This window comes from Musca autumnalis, unplaced genomic scaffold (genome assembly GCF_047663935.1).
Source record: "Musca autumnalis isolate F117 unplaced genomic scaffold, ASM4766393v1 scaffold_1, whole genome shotgun sequence".
NCBI lineage: Eukaryota > Metazoa > Arthropoda > Insecta > Diptera > Muscidae > Musca > Musca autumnalis.
This window is the reverse complement of record NW_027411644.1, coordinates 246,696,204-246,707,667: the sequence shown is the minus strand read 5'-3', so window position 1 is coordinate 246,707,667 and position 11,464 is coordinate 246,696,204. Positions and strand designations below refer to the sequence as shown.

The 11,464-nt window shown below is 35.3% G+C and overlaps 1 protein-coding gene across 3 annotated transcripts in view; it reads left to right on the top strand.

Moving 5' to 3' along the window:
* Cad99C (cadherin 99C) overlaps window positions 1-3,585 on the top strand; it is a 463,896-nt gene extending 460,311 nt beyond the window's left edge. For all 3 annotated transcript variants that reach the window (XM_073960669.1, XM_073960670.1, XM_073960671.1), the window contains exons 12-13: window positions 1-693; window positions 2,648-3,585. The exon at window positions 1-693 is cut by the window's left edge and continues 99 nt beyond it. In XM_073960669.1, coding sequence (XP_073816770.1) covers window positions 1-693; window positions 2,648-2,783 — 829 coding nt within the window. In that variant the 3' untranslated portion in view covers window positions 2,784-3,585. The remainder of the gene's footprint in view (window positions 694-2,647) is intronic.
* Window positions 3,586-11,464: the final 7,879 nt, after the last annotated feature.

The following is an 11,464-nucleotide window of genomic DNA, read 5'->3' as shown; positions in this document are numbered from 1 at the left end:
CACGGTAACCAATTTAAAGGAATATGAAACCCAAGTTTTAGCCATGGCCGTGCCACCAGATGGCGATGATGAGTTGCAATTGGATTTTAGTGCTAAAAATCACGCCTTCTCACTGGATAATGTTAGCTACATAACCCACAAGGAACACAATGGCAGTTCAAGTGGTGGTCAAACAAGTCCCTCCCACTCGGAGGCCACCACGGCAACAATTGCCACACTGCGAAGAAATAATAACAACAACAATGGCAATCTGAATAATATGTCGGCCAATAATAATATCAATAACAACTCGACCATGAATAATCGTCAAAACACCTTCAATCGTACATTGGAAATGAATGCCCGCAACAATGCCAATCCCTTGGCAGCAAATGGCACCTTGCCCGGCACACTGACATTGGGTCGCATTAAACACCAAAATTCTAATCATTATCAAAATGGAGGCTATAAAATGGATAGCGTTAGTCGTAATAATTTGGCAAATTTGCAAAATAATGCTTACAGTACATTGGGCCGAAGGGGTAACACCTTTGGTAATAATTCCAATTTGAATGGTGGCCTCAATGGTGATATTGGCAGCAATGGAGAGCTGATGACCAATACGCTGGGTAGAAATCATCATCAGCAGCAGCAACAGCATAATATTCAAAGGGGTTACAATGAAGTGCCAATAACAAACCCATTGTTTCAGAGGTAAGGGGACAACTAAGTATTCGTTAATAAAAAAAGCGTCTTAATAGACGACCATAAAGTCGTCTTAATAGACAACCTTAAAGTCGTCTTAATTGACGACCATAAAGCCGTCTTAATAGACAAACTTAAAGTCGTCTTAATAGACGACCTTAAAGTCGTCTTAATAGACGACCTTAAAGTCGTCTTAATAGACGACCTTAAAGTCGTCTTAATAGACGACCTTAAAGTCGTCTTAATAGACGACCTTAAAGTCGCCTTAATAGACGACCTTAAAGTCGTCTTAACCCAGATATGCCCAATGTCCTATATATAGTACACACAAAATTCTTGTTTTCATGACATGCCCGCTTTATTAAAGTACCGTTTTTATTGCTGACCTCAACTATATAGCTAGAAATACATCTCGACACCATTTCGGAGGGGCCCAGTACACAAAATTTGAATTTTTGTGAGAAAAATATAGAAAAAATGTCTAAATAATTATCATGATCATTATCAAACCTTTAGCATATCTGGGTTAATAGACGACCTTAAAGTCGTCTTAATAGACGACCTTAAAGTCGTCTTAATAGACGATCTTAATGTCGTCTTAATAGACGACCTTAAAGTCGTCTTAATAGACGACCTTAAAGTTGTCTTAATAGACGACCTTAAAGTCGTCTTAATAGACGACCTTAAAGTCGTCTTAATAAACGACCTTAAAGTCGTCTTAATAGACGACCTTAAAGTCGTCTTAATAGACGACCTTAAAGTCGTCTTAATAGACGACCTTAAAGTCGTCTTAATAGACGACCTTAAAGTCTTAATAGACGACCTTAAAGTCTTAATAGAAGACCTTAAAATCGTCTTAAGAGACGACCTTAAAGTCGTCTTAATAGAGGAAATTAAAATCGTGTTAATAGACGACGTTAAAAAATCGTGTTAATAGACGACGTTAAAAAAGTCGTCTTAATAGACGACCTTAGTCGTTCATATACGACCTTAAAGTCGTCCTAATAGACGATCTTAAAGTCGTCCTTATAGACGATCTTAAAGTCATCTTAATAGACGACCTTAAAGTCTTCTTAATAGACGACCTAAAAGTCGTCTTAAAAAACGACCTCAAAGTCGTCTTAATAGACGACCTTAAAGTCTTCTTAATAGACGACCTTAGTCGTTAATATACGACCTTAAAGTCGTCCTAATAGACGATCTTAAAGTCGTCCTTATAGACGATCTTAAAGTCGTCTTAATGGACTACCTTAAAGTCGTCTTAATAGACGAACATAAAGTCGTCTTAGTAGACGGCCTTAAAGTCGTCTTAATAGACGACCTTAAAGTCGTCTTAATAAACGACCTAAAAGTCGTCTTAATAGACGACCTTTAAGTCTTCTTAATAAACGACCTTAAAGTCTTCTTAATAGACGACCTTAAAGTCTTCTTAATAGACGACCTTAGTCGTTAATATACGACCTTAAAGTCGTCCTAATAGACGATCTTAAAGTCGTCCTTATAGACGATCTTAAAGTCGTCTTAATGGACTACCTTAAAGTCGTCTTAATAGACGAACATAAAGTCGTCTTAGTAGACGGCCTTAAAGTCGTCTTAATAGACGACCTTAAAGTCGTCTTAATAAACGACCTAAAAGTCGTCTTAATAGACGACCTTAAAGTCTTCTTAATAGACGACCTTAAAGTCGTCTTAATAGACGACCTTAAACTCGTCTTCATAGTTGTCTTAATAAACAATCTTTAAGTCGTCTTAAGCGGCATTTGCATTAGAGCTTTTGCTGGGTTAACCTTCTTATGAGGGTTTATTTGACGTTTGCGCTATGGAATTGACATTTGGAGCCCATTAGGTTTATTAAATCCGGTTAAGTGCAAGTGGGGTATTAATAGGCATTTAATAGAGATTAAATAATAACTTAAATAACTTTAAACTTTAATATCATTATTTCCATTTATTTTTATTTCAGGTCCAATGGCGATCTATCCCACCTAAGTCCCACCAATGAAAATGTAACATTTGGCAAACGTGATTATGGTCAAATGGGATTTTCCTATTTAAATGATTTGGATCGTTCTGAAGTCGAGACAACAACCGAATTATGAAAATATTTTAAAAAATACGAAACGAATGAAATAAATCAACTGAAAAGACATTGAAACGAATCGAAAATCCCCCAAGAACAAGCCAAAATACAATTTAAAATATAGTTTAGTAAAATAAAATTAAAAAAAGAAAACTAAAAAAATATTAAATGCAATAACTAATTTAGAAACAAAACGAATAAATTCTATTAAAATCTAAAATAAAACAACAAAAGTTGCCATTAAGTGTATATTATATTTTTGTTTTGTAAATAGTTAAAAAACTAAGACTTTTATCTAAAGATAAAGACAAGTAATAAATGTATAACGAAAAACAACTTGAAATATATTAAAAATATTTATAAATAGTCATTAGTCTTCTAAGTTGTGATTTTAATTATATAAATAATGTAATTGTAATCCACAATAATTTAATTATAGTTCATATAAGAAAAATTTAAACTTTTGTAAAAAGTTAATTTTGTTTAATAAATTCTTAACCACACTTTCTTTTTAGCTGTTATGTATAAATGTATTTTACTTGTTAAATGTGTGTCTAAGTACTTATGTATATTTTATTTTGAAAAAATAATGCAAAGATTATACAAAATATAATTGTTTTTTAGAGAATTATAATAGTTTTTGCAACAAAATGTCTATAGTTTTATGTAAATGTTTAAACTACAAAATATATAGAAAATTTTGTTTCTGTACAGAAGAAAAAAACAACAACAAGTGTCAAATTGCATATGAAATCGTTTTAAATATAAAATAAGCTCAAATATTCGTATAGAAAAAAAATAAATTAATTTTTTAAAAGAAATCAATACCTTGTTTTTATTGTCTGCCCCTTTTTTGATCGCATGCTTGGCAGACTATGGGTGATTCTTCTGTCTTTTCTTCGCATAAGTAGTTGTTGTTGTAGTTCACTCCTATTTAATATAGCTCTGGTACAATCAACATATGATGATTTGGATAACTCCCATGGTATCACTCACACAGATACTGCAACGAAAATACATTATTATGTTGACTTACGGGAAGAACACTGTGCAAAATTTTAAGGTGATCTTGTGCAAACAATACGAACTGAGGATTTTTGAAAGTACAGATCCAAACGACAAGAATCCCTAGTTGGGTTCTGTTGTGTCAGATCCAGCTCGGATTTTATGGACCCATCTAAACATGGTTAAATATTGAGTTTTTAAAGAAATTCGGGGCTATATCTCTGAAAACAATGTGAATCTTCTTCTGACCTCTGAAGCAAATTTGTAGATAAAGCCAAGAATAAAATATTTGGGGAAATAATGAACTCGAAAAACTACATTTATTGCCTCAAATTTCAAAATATATGCAAAAATTCCACAATTTTTATACATTTCGCACCGTATCTCCAAACCTTTAATTTTTTCAGAATATTTTCTTTTAAAAAATATTCCCGGGAATGTAATACACAACTCTTCAGAACATGTCATTGTTGTAAAATGCCTCTATGCCGTTGTTTTCAGTACATTTTTCAATGACGATTTAATAAAAATTTCAATAATGTAGTGAAATCCGAAGTGCGAGAATAAACTGTTGGTGTGAACTGTGTTTGAAATACGTGTTGTAAAAGATATGATGCAAAATACCGCTGAAACAACATAAAGTAAGCATTTTAGAGTTTCAGAATGTTCTAAAGAATTGTTGAGAACTTTATTTGGAAGATTTTTGCAAGAGGTTACTTGGTTCAACACCCAATAGTTTAGCCGATACTGACCAGAATTTCTGCAAACAAGGCCAAATTCCTCTTCGTTTCTGAGATAAAGGCCTGATAAATGCAAAAAAGTGTAGATTTAGCCCGGTTTAGATGAGGCCATAAAATCCGAACTGGATCTGACAGGAAAAAACCCTACTAGGGTTTTTGCAGTCTAAATATGTACTTTCAAAAAATGCATACTATAGCTTCGTTCCCGTACTTTTCAATGGTAAAACTCGTAAAAGAGAGAACTGCAAAAAATTTGTTCCCACACACAAATTTTTTTGAAATAGTTCGGGAACGGAAAAATGGAAAATACGTCAAAAAAACTGGAACAAATGTCAAAGTCGGCGTATCAGCCAATCAGACGCCGGCAACCATGTTACTATTTTTTTACTCGCCCAAATTTGTCGTGTAACAAGTTTTTAAAGAGAGCGTCATTCAGCGCCATTTTTGTTTAAAGAGAAGTGAACACTTTACAATTTTTTTGTGTACGGGAACGCTTTTTCGAGTAAAATGTGTAAAAGTCGTAAAAATTGTAAAAACTTTTTAGTTCTGGAACACAGCTTATAAGTTGTTTGCATTTTCAGTGTTGCATAGTGGAATATTAGTATGTTCGACTAAAATCTCTTTAAGGGGTTATGACCATATATTGAGTACGAAAAATGACATTTTTCACGATTTTTTTACAAGAAATCTACCATTTTTTTCAGAAAATTTTATTTTCATCTGATAGATCAGACCTTGAGCTACTTTCGGAATTTTTTAGTTGAAAATATTGCACAGTGTTCTGACAAATGGCCGCCTACAAAACACTGTTTTTACTAAAGCAGTTTGTGGTGCCCACTGTAGCTTGAAAACAAATAAACCGATCAGCATATGCTTTTGTGGGATTTTTAAGAACCTAATAATCTTGTACTTATGCGAAACGGAATTCAAAAATATCTATCTTTAAACAAATTGTGGTCAAAAATTGTCGGTCAAATTCAAAATTTCGATTTTAAATGAAACAAGTAAAAAAGTATCAGTCGGCTTTGCCGACAGAGATATACCCTCAGCCTATGTGAATTGAAACTTCCATCTACGTACAGATCGAATGTAATTAGGGTCTTTTCACTGGACTAGGATAAAAGTTCAAAAGTGTTGTAGAGGCGAACAGACCTTACACTGCACTTAGACACAAATGTTGAACTTTTGTGGGGGAGGTACGCTAAGGTAACTCCATTTTATAAGTTAAACTAAATATGGACAAAATGTTAGGAGATCCAAAGTTTGGACCAAATTTGTTCAAGAGATATTGTTCACACCATTTTTTAAATATTCGGGGGAAGTACCGGAAGTTGTGGAGCGGTATTGCCTATCTTCAAACTAAAACTATGACAAAATATGACGAAGGACAAATTTTTGGACCATCGGTTGATCAGTTCGAGATATATCGTGCTCTCCAGGCACTACATATGGTGCCATAGGGTTTTTTTTCAAGAAGTATGGACTAGCCCCTGAATAAAATTTTACCGTCGTAATTGAGGCAGCGAATGCAAGTATCTTCAACAAAAATCAAAGTGATTCGAGAGCAAGTCTTAAAGTGTACTTATCCGTAATTTTGTGTGATAGGTGCCCGAAGTAGTGGACAAATATAATCCATATTCGAACCTCATCTATATCTGGTAGACATATTAGGATGTGTAAAGTATGGACCAAATCGTTCACTCCCTTCAAGAGTTATTGTGCGAACAATTTTTCCGAACATTTTTAGGGGAGGTACCTGAAGGAGTGGACCGAAATAACCCATCTTCCAACTTAAACAATGTTTGGACAAAATATTACGAAGGCCAAATTTTGGATCGAATCGGCAGATCCGTTCGATAGTTATCTTGCGCTCCAACCACTACACACGGTGTCATAGGGTTTTTTGAAACTTTCAGGCTATTTTCTCAGGAATGGGGGGAAGTGAATACAAGTTGCTACAACAAAAAACGAAGCGATTCAAGAACAGGTCCTAATCTGAACATATCCGAAATTTTGTGTGGGAGGTACACGAAGGAGTGGACCGATTGAGTCCATTTTGGAACCTCATCTAAGTTTAGTAGAAATTTCACGATGTGCAAAGTATGGATCAAATCGGTTACTTCCTTAATGAGTTATCGTGCGCACAAACTTTCCGAACATTTTCGAACTTTTGTGGGGGAGGTACCGGAAGGAGTGGACCAATATAGCCCATCTTTCAACTTAAACTAAGCTTGGATAAAATCAGGGTTTCGGAGTCGGAGTCGGAGTCGGAGTCTACGAGTCGGAGTCGAGCAATTTTGCTGGAGTCGGAGTCGGAGTCTGAGTCGAAAAAAATAACTCGACTCCGACTCCGGGCAAATTTTTTTCCACGTTATAGAAATATAACATTAAATTTGGAACAAGAACATTTTTTTAAATCATTATTTATTTTCTCACAAAGGTCTACTGGTATTCTCATCTTGTTTTTAATGAGAAATCATCCTTGTCTTCTATTAAAGACACTGTGGTCTCTATGGGAAATCTTACTGAATACCCTGTGACACAAAATGAAAGTTAAGATCTGGGGGAGGACAATTCCTTTGGGGAATGAAATCCCCAATTGAGAACCCCAAAGGATCCCATAGGATTCATTATATACTCAATGAGGGCTTTAGATGGAGACATTGAAATAACGGGATCTGTCCGCCAGGAACAGATATAGTTGATGTGTATCCGAGTTTTCTACACAATTAATTGCATATACGAAATTCAATGAAATACATAATCATAAAGTTTTCATGAGAAAGGATCGGGTAAAAGTGATAAAGGACAATGAAAACATGACAATGTCGATTTCTTGTCCTAGTGGACCGACCCTACATAAAATTTTCCTAGCAACATTTTTGTAGAATATTTTCATGCACGAAATCTCATCGTTTGCTAGTTTTTCAGTTCCAAAAAAACATCCATCTGCCTACGTGCTGAGTTGTGTACACAATATATCTCAAATATTTCAATAAAATTATCCACTCCACCCACACCAAAGTTCAAAATGTGAGCGCTGAATTTTAGTTTAAGGGGTGATCCCTACTTATAAATTTCAGAAAAAAGTAGAAAGTATAAATAGCATATAATATGTGGTCAAATTTTTAAAGTCGATCGGAACAATAATGCCTCAGAATGCGCGTTGGATGGGAACAATTTATTTAATTTTGTATGCAGTATATAAACTGTGTTTTTCTCGAAATCGGCCACAAAAATATATGACAATTGGTTTATTAGTTTTCGAGATAGAGTTGACACCGAAAAATGCTTTAATAAAGACAGGGTTTCGTAGACGGCCTCAAAACTTCGTAATATTTTTCTCTTTCAGATGAAGAAAAAAATTTGCAAAAAACTTACGTAGTTTTTCTCGAAAAACAATTATGAAAAATGGCTTTTATTGAGCTTTACAACTTGGGGTCTCCTTATAAGGTTAAGCACATTAAATGTTGGCTTACATCCAGTTTGAAACTTGGTCGTGAATTGCTTATAGTTTTTATTGCATGTAGTCCTTACGATTTGTATTGCCCCATCATTTTCACATATTTAGAAAGCTTAAAGATTTTCTCACGCGGAAGAATTCCGCCCAGAATATACTAGTGCAAAAAATGGAAAACCGACAAGAACTTTCCAACTTTGCTATTTTTCAATGTAAGATTCGGCAGAAACAGTAATGCATATGTAAGGAAATTAGCACATTTGCCTATATAGGCCGAAATATAGAAAAATATTAAACATTTTTGCACATTTTATTAATTTTTAGTGGTATAGGAATTCACTCTCGGAGTCGACCCGGAGTCTGAGTCGGAGTCGGAGTCGTGAAAAAAACTCGCCTGGAGTCGGAGTCGGAGTCGAGCCAAAAACACCTCGACTCCGAAACCCTGGATAAAATATTGCGAAAGCCAAATTTTGGATCGAATCGGTTGACCCGTTCGAGAGTTATAGTGGGCTCCAGCCAGCCAGACAGACAGACGGACTGGCATTGCTCAATCGACTTCAAAATGTCTGAACACATTTCGTCCAAACCAGGGTTTCGGAGTCGAGGTGTTTTTGGCTCGACTCCGACTCCGACTCCAGGCGAGTTTTTTTCACGACTCCGACTCCGACTCAGACTCCGGGTCGACTCCGAGAGTGAATTCCTATACCACTAAAAATTAATAAAATGTGCAAAAATGTTTAATATTTTTCTATATTTCGGCCTATATAGGCAAATGTGCTAATTTCCTTACATATGCATTACTGTTTCTGCCGAATCTTACATTGAAAAATAGCAAAGTTGGAAAGTTCTTGTCGGTTTTCCATTTTTTGCACTAGTATATTCTGGGCGGAATTCTTCCGCGTGAGAAAATCTTTAAGCTTTCTAAATATGTGAAAATGATGGGGCAATACAAATCGTAAGGACTACATGCAATAAAAACTATAAGCAATTCACGACCAAGTTTCAAACTGGATGTAAGCCAACATTTAATGTGCTTAACCTTATAAGGAGACCCCAAGTTGTAAAGCTCAATAAAAGCCATTTTTCATAATTGTTTTTCGAGAAAAACTACGTAAGTTTTTTGCAAATTTTTTTCTTCATCTGAAAGAGAAAAATATTACGAAGTTTTGAGGCCGTCTACGAAACCCTGTCTTTATTAAAGCATTTTTCGGTGCCAACTCTATCTCGAAAACTAATAAACCAATTGTCATATATTTTTGTGGCCGATTTCGAGAAAAACACAGTTTATATACTGCATACAAAATTAAATAAATTGTTCCCATCCAACGCGCATTCTGAGGCATTATTGTTCCGATCGACTTTAAAAATTTGACCACATATTATATGCTATTTATACTTTCTACTTTTTTCTGAAATTTATAAGTAGGGATCACCCCTTAAACTAAAATTCAGCGCTCACATTTTGAACTTTGGTGTGGGTGGAGTGGATAATTTTATTGAAATATTTGAGATATATTGTGTACACAACTCAGCACGTAGGCAGATGGATGTTTTTTTGGAACTGAAAAACTAGCAAACGATGAGATTTCGTGCATGAAAATATTCTACAAAAATGTTGCTAGGAAAATTTTATGTAGGGTCATTCCACTAGGACAAGAAATCGACATTGTCATGTTTTCATTGTCCTTTATCACTTTTACCCGATCCTTTCTCATGAAAACTTTATGATTATGTATTTCATTGAATTTCGTATATGCAATTAATTGTGTAGAAAACTCGGATACACATCAACTATATCTGTTCCTGGCGGACAGATCCCGTTATTTCAATGTCTCCATCTAAAGCCCTCATTGAGTATATAATGAATCCTATGGGATCCTTTGGGGTTCTCAATTGGGGATTTCATTCCCCAAAGGAATTGTCCTCCCCCAGATCTTAACTTTCATTTTGTGTCACAGGGTATTCAGTAAGATTTCCCATAGAGACCACAGTGTCTTTAATAGAAGACAAGGATGATTTCTCATTAAAAACAAGATGAGAATACCAGTAGACCTTTGTGAGAAAATAAATAATGATTTAAAAAAATGTTCTTGTTCCAAATTTAATGTTATATTTCTATAACGTGGAAAAAAATTTGCCCGGAGTCGGAGTCGAGTTATTTTTTTCGACTCAGACTCCGACTCCGACTCCAGCAAAATTGCTCGACTCCGACTCGTAGACTCCGACTCCGACTCCGAAACCCTGGTCCAAACATACCATTATTAACCATTATTTCGATGAGGCACATTTTGCCCGTATGAACCCTCGTTAGCATATAAAAATTATAGTTTTTTTGCCATAAATACGTCATATCTCAGCTAATTTTTGTCCGATCGACTCGGACTTTTTGGAAAATATTCTATTCTACCTGTACTTTAACATTAGCCAATAATTTTTTTTCGATTTTGTAAAATTTGTAGGTGGCCATAACCCCTTAAAGTCACGTGGAGGCTCAATATTGCAGTTTTCATGTCGGCATTCTAACTGGTCCGTCTAGAGAACATTTGTCCTATAAGCCGAACTAAGAAAGGATTTCCATTCCTCTCTATTTGTAGCTTTAGTTTTCTTATTTGGAATACCATCGAAGCATGTATCGCCATCTGGTTAGCTACCCTGTAGGAAATGTCAATAGTGAATCTATACTGACTTACAATTGACATTGTCAACAGTACTACTGACAAATTTTAGACAACTCTTGTAATTTCCTATTGACATTTTGTATGAGAGTGTCATTCAAAAGTCAATAGTGAAATTGGAATTAGTACGTCAGTGGTTGCTGAGGGACCATGTTTTGACATTGGAGGTAGTGAGTCAATATTTAATGAAGGGCCATATGGAGAAAGTTTCACTGCTAAAAATTCTCTCTTAACTAGATCTCTTTTACTAGACAATTTTGTTATCGAACAGAATTCAGCAAACAAATTTGTGGGTTATCGTACAGACCTATTTTTGATAACAATATTGTGCTTCATCGAAATAATGGTTTTAGACCCCAAGTATGTTTGGACGAAATCTGTTTCAGGCAATATGGAGTCCATTTAGCCATGTCCGTCCGTCTGTCTGTCTCTGCTGTTTGTCCTCTATATTAATAGCCTTGCTGAGTGGTGCTGTGATGCGAATTGCAAGCCGCTTTTGTTTGCGGATGATGTTTTCCTTGTTTTTGGTGGAAATGGAATGTCTCCTGCTGCTTTTGAAACTGGAATAAATCATAGCCTTGATCGTTTTAGGCTATGGTATATAGAGAGCTCGTAGATGATCAACCCAGGTAAGACGAGAGCAATCAGATTCAGGAGTCAATCGTTTGACTTAAACCATTTTCTGGACCGATATTTGATTAGCTTTGTATCCTGCCATAAAATGTTGGGCATTTTTGTAGACGAAAAGTCAGCCTCCCTAATTTAGATTCTGGCTACGCCCTTGACCGAACTAGCTGTGGTCACGAAACTTCTTCACTAA